We start from the raw sequence: 15827 nt of genomic DNA, 5'->3' as shown, positions 1-15827 counted from the left end.
GGTGAGTGATTGGACTTGCTGGAACTGGGGATATGGTGAGTGATTGGACTTGCTGGAACTGGGGATATGGCAAATGATTGGACTTGCTGGAACTGGGGATATGGTGAGTGGTTGGACTTGCTGGAACTGGGGGTATGGTGAGTGGTTGGACTTGCTGGAACTGAGGGTATGGTGAGTGGTTGGACTTGCTGGAACTGGGGGTATGGTGAATGATTGGATGTGCTGGAACTGGGGATATGGTGAGTGATTGGACTTGCTGGAACTGGGGGTATGGTGAGTGGTTGGACTTGCTGGAACTGGGGGTATGGTGAGTGGTTGGACTTGCTGGAACTGGGGGTATGGTGAGTAGTTGGATGTGCTGGAACTGGGGATATGGTGAATGATTGGACTTGCTGGAACTGGGGGTATGGTGAGTGGTTGGACTTGCTGGAACTGGGGGTATGGTGAATGGTTGGACTTGCTGGAACTGGGGATATGGTGAATGATTGGACTTGCTGGAACTGGGGGTATGGTGAGTGGTTGGACTTGCTGGAACTGGGGGTATGGTGAATGATTGGACTTGCTGGAACTGGGGATATGGTGAGTGGTTGGACTTGCTGGAACTGGGGATATGGTGAGTGGTTGGACTTGCTGGAACTGGGGGTATGGTGAATGATTGGATGTGCTGGAACTGGGGATATGGTGAATGATTGGACTTGCTGGAACTGGGGGTATGGTGAGTGGTTGGACTTGCTGGAACTGGGGGTATGGTGAATGATTGGACTTGCTGGAACTGGGGATATGGTGAGTGCTTGGACTTGCTGGAACTGGGGGTATGGTGAATGATTGGACTTGCTGGAACTGGGGGTATGGTGAGTGGTTGGACTTGCTGGAACTGGGGGTATGGTGAATGATTGGACTTGCTGGAACTGGGGATATGGTGAGTGGTTGGACTTGCTGGAACTGGGGGTATGGTGAGTGGTTGGACTTGCTGGAACTGGGGGTATGGTGAATGATTGGATGTGCTGGAACTGGGGATATGGTGAACGATCGGACTTGCTGGAACTGGGGATATGGTGAATGATTGGACTTGCTGGAACTGGGGATATGGTGAGTGATTGGACTTGCTGGAACTGGGGATATGGTGAATGATTGGACTTGCTGGAACTGGGGATATGGCGAATGATTGGACTTGCTGGAACTGGGGATATGGTGAGTGATTGGACTTGCTGGAACTGGGGATATGGTGAGTGATTGGACTTGCTGGAACTGGGGATATGGTGAGTGATTGGACTTGCTGGAACTGGGGATATGGCAAATGATTGGACTTGCTGGAACTGGGGATATGGTGAGTGATTGGACTTGCTGGAACTGGGGATATGGTGAATGATTGGACTTGCTGGAACTGGGGGTATGGTGAGTGATTGGACTTGCTGGAACTGGGGATATGGTGAGTGGTTGGACTTGCTGGAACTGGGGATATGGTGAGTGATTGGACTTGCTGGAACTGGGGGTATGGTGAGTGGTTGGACTTGCTGGAACTGGGGGTATGGTGAATGATTGGATGTGCTGGAACTGGGGATATGGTGAACGATTGGACTTGCTGGAACTGGGGATATGGTGAATGATTGGACTTGCTGGAACTGGGGATATGGTGAGTGATTGGACTTGCTGGAACTGGGGATATGGTGAGTGATTGGACTTGCTGGAACTGGGGATATGGTGAATGATTGGATGTGCTGGAACTGGGGATATTGTGAATGATTGGACTTGCTGGAACTGGGGATATGGTGAATGATTGGACTTGCTGGAACTGGGGATATGGTGAATGATTGGACTTGCTGGAACTGGGGATATGGTGAGTGATTGGACTTGCTGGAACTGGGGGTATGGTGAGTGGTTGGACTTGCTGGAACTGGGGATATGGTGAGTGATTGGACTTGCTGGAACTGGGGATATGGTGAGTGATTGGACTTGCTGGAACTGGGGGTATGGTGAGTGATTGGACTTGCTGGAACTGGGGGTATGGTGAGTGGTTGGACTTGCTGGAACTGGGGATATGGTGAGTGGTTGGACTTGCTGGAACTGGGGATATGGTGAGTGGTTGGACTTGCTGGAACTGGGGATATGGTGAATGATTGGACTTGCTGGAACTGGGGATATGGTGAATGATTGGACTTGCTGGAACTAGGGATATGGTGAGTGGTTGGACCTGCTGGAACTGGGGATCACATGAGTGAATCGAATTGACTTTATTTCTTATATCCTTCACATATACGGAATAAAAATCTTTATGTTACAACTCCGTCTGAATGTGCAATGTGCAAATTAAACTAATTTGTAATAAATATTTTGTACAGTAAGATATACAACAGAACAGTCACTATGGCTTAGAAATACAATTGCATCAGCGTGAATTAATCAATCCGATGGCCTGGAGGAAGAAGCTGTGCTGGAGCCTGACAGTCCTGGCTATTATGCTACGGTACCATTTCTTGGATGGTAGTGGCTGGAACAGTTTGTGGTCGGGGTGGCTCAGGGCCCTCAGTGATCCTCCAGGCCCCTTTTACACACCTGTCTCTGTAAATGTCCTGAAAAGTGGTAAGTTTACATCCACAGATGTGCTGGGCTGTCCGCACCACTCTCTGCAGAGTCTTGCAATTGAGGGAAGTACAGTTCCCATAGCAGGCACTGATACAGCCAGTCAGAATGCTGTCAATTGTGCCCCTGTAGAAAGTCCTTAGGATTTGTGGGCCCATACCAAACTTCTTCAACTGTCTGAGGTGAAAGAGGTACTGTTGTGCTTTTTTCACCACACAGCCAGTATGTTCAGACCAAGTGAGGTTCTCGATGATGTGTATGCCAAGGAACTTAAAGCTGTTCACCCTCTCAACATCCATTGCTGTCAATTTGGGTTAGCCTGTCCCATTCCTGTTGTAGTCCACAATCAGCTCCTTTGTTTTTGCAACATTGAGGACAAAGTGGTTTTCTTGACACCACTGTGTCAGGATGATGACTTCTTCTCTGCAGGCTGCCTCATTATTATTTGAGATAAGCCCAATGTAGTATCATCGGCAAATTTAGTTAGCAGATTGGAGCTGTGGGTGGCGACACAGTCATGGGTATACAGAGAGTAAAGGAGGGGGCTTAGGACACAGCTCTGGGGTCTCCTGTGTTGAGAGTCAGAGGACAGAAGTGTGGGAACCCAGTCTTACCACCTGTGACTTGACAGGATCTAGCTGGCTGGGGAGAATGTAGGACAAGACCAGTGAGCAGAAATTACTAACATCACTTGCAGCAAGATGCCAGATCATTGGGTGCACAGCAGATGATCGGTTTGTCTATAATTTAGCTCAGGGATTACCAACTGTTTTCAAGCCATGGACCAATAACATTTTGCAAGGGTCTGTGGATCCCAGGTTGGGAATCTGTGGTTTAGTTAATAGAATAGAAAGGTGCACACAGCTAAGCTGGCCAATAGGACAACAATAGACACAATTCCTAGCAGTAGAATTGGAATGATCAAATTGTGATTATTAATAGATTATGAAAATAGGGAAAATATGGATCAGAGATTTCAATACAGGTAAATATCAGGTTGTAGCGATGTGCTACACACAGCGCTGAAATAACGACACGCAGTCGGTAAGTCGTTTCAAGACCAGTTTATTCAAACTTCGCGGCGCTGGCATATAAATCCCTAGCACCCACCCTCTCCGGGCGGAAATGATGTCAGAGGTGCATTACCAAACTCTCCTCCCACGCGCTGGCTATTTGTGAGCTGGTTTGCCTGCGCAGAAAGTGGGTCGCCACATAACTCCCCCCCCAGAACCGGCGATACACCCCCCAATGTCCACAGTCTGGATCAGCCTCTGTTTGGGAGGTCTGCTTCTGCGCCACGGTGCCTGAACCTCGACCAGCTGCGCCAAGTCCACATGGGCTGGTTTGAGTCGGTCCACCCTGAAAACCTCCACTTTCCCCCCAATGTCCAATGTGGACCCGTTGTTGTTAATCACCTTAAATGACCTCTTGTAGCGGTGCCCGGTGTCCGCCCCTTTGTGCAAACAGAAGCTTACAGTTCTGCAGGTCTTTGGGTACATGGGTCGGGGTCCGTCCATGCTGTGAAGTCGGTACGGGGGCCAGGTTGCCGAGCCTTTCATGTAGCCTGTCCAGGACTGCTGCGGGTTCTTCCTCTTGCCCCCTTGGGGCTGGTATGAACTCTCCCGGGACGGCCAGGGGCACGCCGTATACTAACATGGCCGACAAGGCATGCAGATCCTCTTTGGGCGCTGTACGAATTCCAAGCAGGACCCAGGGAAGCTCGTCCACCCAGTTAGGTCCTCTCAGGTGGGCCATGAGAGCCGACTTCAAGTGACGGTGGAAGCGTTCCATCAGTCCGTTCGACTGTGGGTGGTAGGCAGTAGTGTGGTGCAGCTGCGTTCCCAACAGGCAGGAGGAGGTAATATGGGCTGGTACCCCGAAGCATGCTACCCAGGTTGCGATCAGTGCTTGGGCGCAGGAATTGGCAGATGTGTCAGTGAGTGGGACCGCCTCTGGCCACCTCGTGAACCGGTCTACCATAGTTAGGAGATACCGCGCTCCTCGAGACACTAGTAGGGGGCCCACGATATCCACATGAATGTGCTCGAACCTCCGGTGGGTGGGTTTGAACTGCTGTGGTGGGGCTTTAGTATGCCGTTGCACCTTGGCTGTTTGGCACTGCGTGCACGTTCTGGCCCATTCACTGACCTGCTTGCAAAGTCCGTGCCACGCGAACTTGCTGGAGACCAGCCGGATGGTTGTCCTGATAGATCGGTGCGCCAAACTGTGTATGGAGTCAAAATCTCGCCGCCTCCAGGCTGCCGGGATGATGGGGCGAGGTTGGCCAGTAGCCACGTCGCACAGGAGGGTCCTATCACCTGGGCCTACGAGAAAGTCCTGCAGCTGAAAACCCAAGACTGCGATCCTATAGCTGGGCATCTCGTCATCTGTCTGCTGCGCCTCCGCCAGTGCTGCATAGTCCACCCCCTGGGACAGGGCCTGGACAGCTGGTCTGGAGAGTGCGTCTGCCACGATGTTGTCCTTTCCCGAGACATGCTGGATGTCCGTCGTGTACTCGGAGATGTAGGACAGATGTCACTGCTGGCGAGCCGACCAGGGATTGGACACCTTCGTGAACGCAAAGGTCAATGGTTTGTGGTCCGTGAACGTGGCGAACGGCCTGCCTTCTAAGAAGTACCTGAAATGCCAGATTGCCAGATACAGTGCCAACAGCTCCCGGTCGAAAGCACTGTACTTGAGTTCAGGTAGTCGTAGGTGCTTGCTGAAGAACGCCAGGGGTTGCCAGCGCCCCTTGATGAGCTGCTCCAGCACCCCACCGACTGCTGTGTCGGATGCGTCCACCATGAGGGCGGTCAGAATGTCCATTCTGGGGTGCACCAGCATCGCGACATCTGCCAAGGCTTCCTTGGCTTTCACGAAAGCGGCCGCGGCCTCCTCGTCCCAAGTAAAATTCTTGTCTTTACCCGACATCAGGGTGTACAAAGGGCACATGATACGGGCTGCTGAGGGGAGGAAACGGTGGTAGAAGTTCACCATACCAATGAACTCCTGCAGGCCGTTGACTGTGTTGGGCCGGGCAAAGTGGAGGATCACGTCTACCTTGGTGGACAGAGGTGTTGCCCCGTCTTTGGTAATCCTGTGGCCCAGGAAGTCGATGGTATCAAGACCAAACTGGCATTTGGCCGGGTTGATTGTGAGGCTGAAATCACTCAGGCGGGAGCAGAGCTGGCGGAGGTGGGACAGATGCTCCTGATGACAACTGCTGGCTAGAAGGATGTCGTCCAAATAGATGAATGCAAAGTGCAGGTCGCGTCCCACCACGTCCATTAGCTGCTGGAATGTCTGTGCGGCATTCTTCAGGCCGAACGGCATTTGGAGGAACTCGAACAGGCCGAACGGGGTGATGAGTGCTGTTTTGGGGATGTCTTCACGGTGCACCGGGATTTGATGGTATCCCCGGACGAGGTCTACTTTGGAAAAGATTTTTGCCCCATGCAGGTTTGCTGCAAAGTCCTGTATGTGCAGCACAGGGTAGCGGTCTGGAGTGGTAGCCTCATTCAGACTGCGGTAGTCGCCGCATGGTCTCCAACCCCCGGCTGCTTTGGGCACCATGTGCAGGGGGGAGGCCCACGGGCTGTCAGACCTCCGTACGATCCTCAATTCCTCCATCCTCTTGAACTCCTCCTTCGCCAGGCGGAGCTTTTCCGGGGGGAGCCTTCATGCGCGGGTGTGGAGGGGTGGTCCCTGGGTCAGAATGTGGTGCTAAACCTCATGTCTGGGAATGGCTGCTGTGAACTGCGGTGCCAGAATCGATGGAAAGTCCACCAGGATTCTGGTGAATTCGTTGTCCGACAGCATGATGGAGTCCAGGTGTGGGGCCGGCAACTTGGCTTCACCCAAGGAGAACATCTGGAAAGTCTTGGCATGTACCAGGCTTTTCCCTTGCAAGTCGACCAGCAGGCTGTGAGCTCGCAAGAAGCCCGCCCCCAGGAGTGGTTGGGGCACCACGGCCAGTGTGAAGTCCCACGTGAACCAGCCGGTGCCGAACTGCAGCTGCACTGTGCGGGTGCTGTAGGTCCGTATCGTGCTGCCGTTTGCGGCCCTCAGGGTGGGTCCTGGCTTCCTGTTGCGGGTGTCGTACCCCGTCGGGGGCAAGACGCTGATCTCTGCTCCAGTGTCGACCATGAAGCGGCGTCCCCACTGTTTGTCCCAGACGTACAAGACGACTGGTGGCCAGCCGCCATAGTCATTAGCGGCTGCTGGCCCTGGCCCTGGCAGGGTGGGCGACAACAGTGGGCTTTTGTGCCCCACCGCGGGTGGTAGAAGCACCACTGTTCACTGGCCTCCTCACTCCTGCCTCTGTGTTGTATGCGCCCCCCCTGCTGGGCCTGGTCTGGTCTGCTGTTGGGCGCGTGGCCTGGTAATCTGACGGACAAACGCCACGCTCTCCCTCTTGGCTTTCCAAACAGCACGTCTGCCCAGGCTGCCACCTTCCGGGGGTTGCTGAAATCTGTGTTGGCCAGCAGCAGATGTATGTCCTCGGGCAGTCGCTCTAGGAACGCTTGCTCGAACATGAGGCTGGGCTTGTGTCCGTCAGCCAGGGACAGCATCTCGTTCATCAATGCCGACCGCAGTCTGTCTCCCAAACTGTCCAGCTGAAGCAGGCGGGCACCCCGCTCATGCCGTGAGAGGCCAAAGGTCCCAATGAGCAGCACCTTTAATTCTTCATATTTGCCTTCTTCCAAGGGTGACTGTATGAAATCCGCAACCTGGGCGGCCGTCTCCTGGTCAAGGGCGCTCACCACGTGGTAGTAACACGTGGAATCAGAAGATATCTGCCGAATCTGGAACTGGGCTTCTGCTTGGCTAAACCACACACGTGGTCGCAGCGTCCAGAAAGTCGGCAGTTTTAGCAAAACTGCGTGAACAGATGAAGAGTTGGTCACCTTTGGTCCAAATCCTGTTTGGACCATCGGGGTCACCAGTGTAGCGATGTGCTACACACAGCGCTGAAATAATGATACGCAGTTGGTAAGTCGTTTCGAGACTAGTTTATTCAAACTTCGCGGTGCTGGCATTTAAATCCCTAGCGCCCGCCCTCTCCGGGTGGAAATGATGTCAGAGGTGCATTACCAAAGTCTCCCCCCACACGCTGGCTATTTGTGAGCCGGTTCGCCTGCACAGAAAGTGGGTCGCCACAAGGTCAACTATTCTGAACTGAAATTAGTGAGTTCTAAACAATGAAGAACTGTGTGTCCTTGTAAATATATAACTGACAACTGCTGAAAGCTACATAGTATGCTGACCTTTACATCAAGAGGACTCAGGTACAAAAGGTTAGTTCTTACACGACCTGACTGTAAAGCACAATGAACTGTGCCACATACTCATCTTTGACCTGGAGGGCTTGTAGCCTAGGTTTACCAGACTGATTATAGGATTAAGCTATGAAGATAAACTGTAGTGGGTCTCCCTGGAATTTAGTAGTTTTGAAGCGATTTCAATAAACATTTAGATATCCTAGTTGTAAAGAAATGGAATGTTTCAGATGGTTGAGGGTTTTGTGATCAAGAACAAGGTTTTGTGGGTGCGATTAGGATATGTTTCCATTGAGAAAACTTATTCAGACCCAATCTTAAAACTTAAATTTCAGCTTGATTTTTTTTAATTAAAGAGATTTTAAAGGATTGTTTTGAATGGATGGACATTTGGAGTTATGTTAGAGATCTGCCACAAACTCATTGTTTCTGTATCCTTGTTCTAATCTCTGCATTGTGCATCTTCTTCTAAGTTATGCCTTGTTTGGTGGATTCTCAAGCTTTGCTCAACATACCTTGGTGAGAGCCTCAATCAGGCCTCCTTTCTCATTCTGCAGCACCTCCTTCTCCAATATAGCTTTGTTCAAAGCTTCCTTCATAGTCACTAAGTCCTTCCTTAGAGTTGAGTTCCTCACTTCCATAAGCTCTAATGACTTCTGTCTGTTGGAACACAAATACGCAATCAAGATTACAGTGTAATAGGCAACTTTTCTTTGCAAAATGTCATGGCATCCTGATCATCCTGACCTTTGCTGAAATTTAGCGTAACTCATTCTCACTGAAAAAAAATCAAGGTTAATCACTCATTGATAGCAATGAGCTGTACTGAATTCCACTTCTGTTCAGAGAACTCCTTTCACAATCTCAACTAAATGCTTTACAGCAAACCAATATTTTTGAAATGAACCAATGAAAAAAAATATGACAATATGTTCACAGTATGCCACATAAGTAGGAGCAGAATATCGGGTAGCAAATAACGTCAGTGCACTGGCATGCCTCCATTCCTCTTCAATACTACATACAAGTTTAGCATGAGGTTTAGTGCAACTTCCTTGCTTTGTTGTCCATTAACGACGTTATCATTTTAACAACCAGAGTTACCATTGGGCAGGAGGTACAAAAGACTGAAGTCCCACACTATCGAGTTTGACATCAGCTGCTTCCCTTCAACCATGCAGTTCTTGAACCAACCTGCTCAACGCTGATCACCACCTCAGTGTTATAACACTATGCACTACAACAGGTATTGTTTTGTTTTTGTTCTAATTGCATTATTTCTTCTAAAGGTGTGTATATTTTATGTTTTTCTTGTGAATGTTATGTATTTGATGCTATGTGCCTGTAATGTTGTTGTAAGTAAGTTTTCATTGCACCTGTGCATACATTTAGTTGTGTATAGGACAGAAAACAGGGCTTTTGTCTTTCTACCATCTTAACTTGTCCTGAATTTGGAAACTGACTCTCTTTATTCTCTTCATTGCTACAACCCTTTAAAATAGTAAATCTTTTTTTCTCCTCGCACCCCTGACAATATTCTAACATTTTTTTAGTTTTAAATTTTGTCTGCTATTTTACCAACTCGGCAATGGCCTCAAGCAGTCCACATCACTTTTGAGTACACTTCTGAATTTCTGACCATCTCCACCTTTGAAATTCTGCTCTGTTTACCTAACTTCATTATTACATATTCCTGACTACTGGAGAACACCAGTGAATAATGAAGTTCAGCCTGAAAAATAGCAATTCATCACTACTCTCTGCTTTCTCATGTTCAGCCAATTTGGCACACATGCTCCCAATATATCTTTAATGCTACACACAATTATTTGATGTGCCTACTATGTGATAATCTGTCAAAAAAACCTTGCAAAGTCTATTTTTACAGTTTTAATTTATTATCCTTATCAATCTGCATGAAAGAATTCATTCATTAATCACACAGTCAAATGAAAACTTTCATTAATTTCCCCATACTTCTCAAAATCAAAGTGCTAATTAATTTTTTGTCAGGCTTATTGCTCTGAAAGATTCTCCAGCATCAATGTTTGGCTTACCTGCCCATGGTTGTTCTCATGCAGGGGGAAAATATTTACAATCTTTCAGCGTTTTACACTTACATTTCCAAGAAAGCCTTCATGATGTGGTCACAGCCTCGAGCATTTGCACCTTGGAGTCACAAGAAACCGGAATTCGGACCAAAGAAAAGCAAACTACTAGAGGAACTCAGCTTCTGTGCAGCAGCCAAATGTCCATTTCCCTTCACAGATGCTGCCTGATCCATTGAGTTGCTCCAGATATTTGGTGGGTTTTTTTGCACCATTTACACCTTTCCTTCTTTTAGTTAATTTCTTTTGAGTGCTACCAAGATTTTAAGTACTCTGGGTTTATCTATTTTCAACCCATTCTTTACCTTTGCTGATAAGTCAGAAGAGTCCGCTTCTCCACAGAGGCAGATGCAGATACTGAACTTCATATCTCAGCCATACTCACTGCCTGCACAAAAAGCTCACCTTGGTCAGTCCATCACTCCATCAACTATCATTGTCTGTAAATGACTCTCGGAGTCCCTTTGTTACCTGTCATTATTCCTTCATCATAGTCTCTTATTTTGACCCTTTCCATTTGATACATTCCATCACCGTTCAATGTTCAAATATTAGACGCAAGTTAGTAAAATATTTCAAAGAGATATAGACTGGTTGATGTGATGAACAGGTAGGTGACAGGTGATGTTTAATACTGAACAATTCAACATAATACATTTTTGTAAGGTTAAGTCGAGTTTAATATCTAATGAACAAGTACACATATGTCCAGTGAAAACCTTACCTGTAGCAGCATCACAGGGACATACCATTGGAGACACGTTTTCAAGAAAAACATGAAGGAAACATACATTATATAACATTATCCAACAAACATAGAAACATAGAAAATAGGTGCAGGAGTAGGCCCTTTGGCCCTTCAAGCCTGCACTGCCATTCAGTATGATCATGGCTGATCATCCAACTCAGAACCCTGTACCTGCTTTCTCTCCATACCCCCTGATCCCTTTAGCCACAAGGGCCATACCTAACTTCCTCTTAAATATAGCCAATGAACTGGCCTCAACTGTTTCCTGTTGCAGAAAATTCCACAGATTCACCACTCTCTGTGTGAAGAAGTTTTTCCTCATCTTGGTCCTAAAATACTTCCCCTTTATCCTTAAACTGTGACCCCTCATTCTGGACTTCCCCAACATCGGAAACAATCTTTCTGCATCTAGCCTGTCCAATCCCTTTAGAATTTTACACGTTTCAATAACATACCCCCTCAATCTTCTAAATTCCAGTCAGTATAAGCCTAGTCGATCCAGTCTTTCTTCATATGACAGTTCTACCATCCCAGGAATCAATCTGCTGAACCTTCTCTGTACTCCCTCTATGGCAAGAATGTCTTTCCTCAGATTAGGGGACCAAAACTGCACACAATATTCTAGGTGCGGTCTCACCAAGGCCTTGTACAACTGCAGTAGAACCTCCCTGCTCCTGTGCTCAAATCATTTTGCTATGAATGCCAACATACCATTTGCCTTTTTCACCACCTGCTGTACCTGCATGCCCACCTTCAATGACTGGTGTACAATGACACCCAGGTCTCGTTGCACCTCCCCTTTTCCTAATCGGCCACCGTTCAGATAATAATCTGTTTTCCTGTTCTTGCAACCAAAGTGGATAACCTCACATTTATCCACATTAAATTGCATCTGCCATGAATTTGCCCACTCACCTAACCTATCCAAATCACCCTGCATCCTCTTAGCATCCTCCTCACACCTAACACCGCCACCCAGATTCATGTCATCTGCAAACTTGGAAATGCTGCATTTAGTTCCCTCATCTAAATCATTAATATATATTGTAAACAACTGGGGTCCCAGCACTGAGCCTTGCGGTACCCCACTAGTCACTGCCTGCCATTCTAAAAAGGTCCCGTTTACTCCCACTCTTTGCTTCCTGTCTGCCAACCAATTCTCTATCCGCATCAATACTATACCCCCAATACTGTGGGCTTTAAGTTTGCACACTAATCTCCTATGTGGGACCTTGTCAAAAGCCTTTTGAAAATCTAAGTATACCACATCCACTGGCTCTCCCCTATCCACTCTACTAGTTACATCTTCAAAAAATTCTATAAGATTCATCAGATGTGATTTTCTTTACACAAATCCATGCTGACTTTGTTCGATGATTTCACCTCTTTCCAAATGTGCTGTTATCACATCTTTGATAACCGACTCTAGCATTTTCCCCACCACCGATGTCAGACTCACCAGTCTGTAATTCCCTTGTTTTTCTCTCCCTCCTTTTTTAAAAAGTGGGGTTACATTAGCCACCCTCCAACCCTCATGAACTAATCCAGAATCTAAGGAGTTTTGAAAAATTATCACTAATGCATCCATTATTTCTTGGGCTACTTCCTTAAACACTCTGGGATGCAGACCATCTGGCCCTGGGGATTTAATCTGCCTTTAATCCCTTCAATTTTCCTAACACCACTTCCCTACTAACATGTATTTCCCTCAGTTCCTCCATCTCACTAGACACTCGGTCCCTTACTATTTCTGGAAGATTATTTATGTCCTCCTTAGTGAAGACAGAACCAAAGTAGTTATTCAATTGGTCTGCCATGTCTTTGTTCCCTATGATCAATTCACCTGTTTCTGACTGTAAAGGACCTACATTTGTCTTGACCAATCTTTTTCTTTTCATTTATCTATAAAAGCTTTTACAGTCAGTTTTTATGTTCCCTGCCAACTTTCTCTCATAATCTTTTTTCCCTTTCCTAATTAAGCCCTTTGTCCTCCTCTGCTGGTCTCTGAATTTCTCCCAGTCCTCAGGTGTGCTGCTGTTTTTTGCTAATTTATATGTTTCTTCTTTGGTCTTGATACTATCCCTAATTTCCCTTGTCAGCCATAGGTGCACTACCTTCCCTGGTTTATTCTTTTGCCAAACTGGGATGAACAATTGTTGTAGTTCATCCATGCGATCTTTAAATGCTTGCCATTGCATTTAACCATCAACCCTTAAAGTATCATTTGCCAGTCTATCTTAGCTAATTCACGTCTTATACCTTCAAAGTTACCCTTCTTTAAGTTCAGAACCTTTGTTTCTGAATTAACTATGTCACTCTCCATCTTAATGAAGAATTCCACCATATTATGGTCACTCTTACCCAAGGGGCCTCGCACGACAAGATTGCTAAATAACCCTTCCTCATTGCTCAATAACCAGTCTAGAATGGCCTGCTCTCTAGTTGGTTCCTCAACATGTTGGTTCAGAAAACCATCCCGCATACATTCCAAGAAATCCTCTTCCTCAGCACCCTTCCTAATTTGGTTCACCCAATCTATATGTAGATTGAAGTCACCCATTATAACTACTGTTCCTTTATTGCACGCATTTCTAATTTCCTGTTTAATGCCATCCCCAACCTCACTACTACTGTTAGGTGGCCTGTACACAACTCCCACTAGCGTTTTCTGCCCCTTAGTGTTATGCAGCTCTACCCATACGATTCCACATCCTCCAGGCTAATGTCCTTCCTTTCTATTGAGTTAATCTCCTCTCTAACCAGCAATGCTACCCCACCTCCTTTTCTTTCCTGTCTATCCCTCCTGAATATTGAATATCCCTGGATGTTGAGCTCCCATCCTTGGTCACCCTGGAGCCATGTCTCTGTGATCCCAACTATATTATATTCATTAATAACTATCTGCACATTCAATTCATCCACCTTGTTACGAATGCTCCTCGCATTGACACACAAAGCCTTCAGGCTTGTTTTTACAACACTCTTAGCCCTTATACAATTATGTTGAAAAGTGGCCCTTTTTGCTTTTTGCCCTGGATTTTCCTGCCCGCCACCTTTACTTTTCACCTTACTACTTTTTGCTTCTACCCTCATTTTACACCCCTCTGTCTCTCTGCACTTGTTCCCATCCCCCTGCCACATTAGTTTAAAGCCTCCTGAACAGCAGTAGCAAACACTCCCCCTAGGATATTGGTTCCAGTCCAGCCCTGGTGCAGACCGTCCTGTTTATACCGGTCCCACCTCCCCCAGAACTGGTTCCAATGCCCCAGAAATTTGAATCCCTCCCCCTTGCAACATTTTTCAAGCCACATATTCATCTGAAATATCCTCCTATTTCTACTCTGACTAGCATGTGGCACTGGTAGTAATCCAGAGATTATTACCTTTGTGGTCCTACTTTTTAGTTTATCTCCTAACTCCCTAAATTCACCTTGTAGGACCTCATCCCATTTTTTACCTATACGTGCACCACGACCACTGGCTGTTCACCCTCCCATTCCAGAATGTCCTGCAGCCGCTCAGAGACATCCTTGACCCTTGCATCTGGGAGGCAACATACCATCCTGGAGTCTCGTTTGCTACTGAGAACACAATTAAACATAAACAAAGTCCATTGTAGTGCAAAGTGGTCACAGTATTGTAATAGTGAGGCAGTGATTAGGGTTGTGCCAGTTGCCAAATGGCTGAAGGGAAGTAGCTGAACTTGAAAGTGGGACTTCAGGACTTCTGGCAGATTGCTTGCCTGATGATAACTGCATGAAGATGGCATGGCCAATGAAAGTTTAGTAAAAAGCAAAGCAACTAGAGTCCCCAGTTCAGAGCAGAGATCTGGGGAATATAAAGAAAGTGAGAGGTCAGGTTGAGAAAGTGATTTAAATAAAGTCCTTCCTAACCCAAATGATATACTGCCCATACATACAATGAAATGATTTGTGGACTAGTGGGATGAATTGCTGGTTTCAGTAGGGCTGCAGGCAGCTTTTACCATGTGGGAAACTAGTACACGGGCGCACTTCTGACATGCCAGCTATTCGGATTATGAAGAGTTTATAGGAATGGACCCTGTTAAAACTTGTAGAGGACCTGGACATGATTTAGGACATTATTTAGATTTATCAATTTCAAGATGAGGAAGTCTTGTCAAAACCTTATAAACCACTGCTTCAGCAACAACTATTCCCGCATTTCAAGGGAAGACGTGAGGCCCTTAAGCAAGGTGCATTGGAAGGTGTAAAGGCCCAGGGTAAGCATCAAACTGGGAGAGTAGGTAAAGGTGAAAAAAATAGGGGTTTTATTTACCCAAAATGTTTCCAAACTCAACAGAACTGTTCTAGAGTCCAAACTTGAATCAGCTAACAGAACAGAACTGGGTTACAACAACATAGTAAATACTCCTCAAACCAAGAGACACCACTCATCTCCTGACTGGGGGTTTATATTCGATGCTGGCCAATCCGTAGTAAATTGCAGGGGAGAGAAAACATTTCACTCCTTAAAAAGATACGGCATAAATGAAGCAGCTCCGGAGAACACCCCTCTGGCTGCAGCAGAATTGCACAAACCAATTATTCAGCCCCTGAAACTTCGGCCGGTGTAATGCAACAGCTCCATGGTTTTCCAGATTATCAGGAGGTTGGTCAGCTACAGGACACTTTAATATGCCCGGTTGATGGTGCGGCTGGTAATTGCAGCCACCACAGAAGCTTACTACAACAATTCTCAGGATTGAAGGACCAGCTATGTGGTAACTCTGAAGGGGATGGTGTTAATCTCTTTGGAACAGAGGAGGTTGCAAGAGAATCTGATGAAGATACTTAAAAACATAGAGAATAGAAGCAGAGGAATGCAAAATAACTTCCATCAGATGGACTAAGAGTGAGGAGACCAGCAATGGAGATGATCAGCAAACAATGCTAACTTGAAAATAAATCTTTGTTTAACAGATCTTTTATAGACTTCTAACTTTGGAAGCCATTCCTTTCCACTCATTGGATTGTGTACTGAAGCTACTTCCTGACTGAAGCCTTTCAATAATAAAAAGCAGTATCATTATGGCTGTTTACTAATTACAGCTCTGGCACTCTTGCCCACCCTCATCATTATGCTCTCTTT

General features: G+C 46.8%; 1 protein-coding gene across 3 annotated transcripts in view; it reads right to left on the bottom strand.

The window, feature by feature from the left end:
* Nucleotides 1-15827, bottom strand: part of crocc2 (ciliary rootlet coiled-coil, rootletin family member 2) — a 356976-nt gene that overhangs the window by 148856 nt on the left and 192293 nt on the right. For all 3 annotated transcript variants that reach the window (XM_059950227.1, XM_059950236.1, XM_059950243.1), the window contains exon 15: nt 8375-8519. In XM_059950227.1, coding sequence (XP_059806210.1) covers nt 8375-8519 — 145 coding nt within the window. The remainder of the gene's footprint in view (nt 1-8374; nt 8520-15827) is intronic.

Source organism: Hypanus sabinus, chromosome 2 (assembly GCF_030144855.1).
Source record: "Hypanus sabinus isolate sHypSab1 chromosome 2, sHypSab1.hap1, whole genome shotgun sequence".
Taxonomy (NCBI): domain Eukaryota; kingdom Metazoa; phylum Chordata; class Chondrichthyes; order Myliobatiformes; family Dasyatidae; genus Hypanus; species Hypanus sabinus.
Note: the sequence above shows the minus strand (reverse complement) of the source record. Positions and strands in the feature narration are given on the sequence as shown.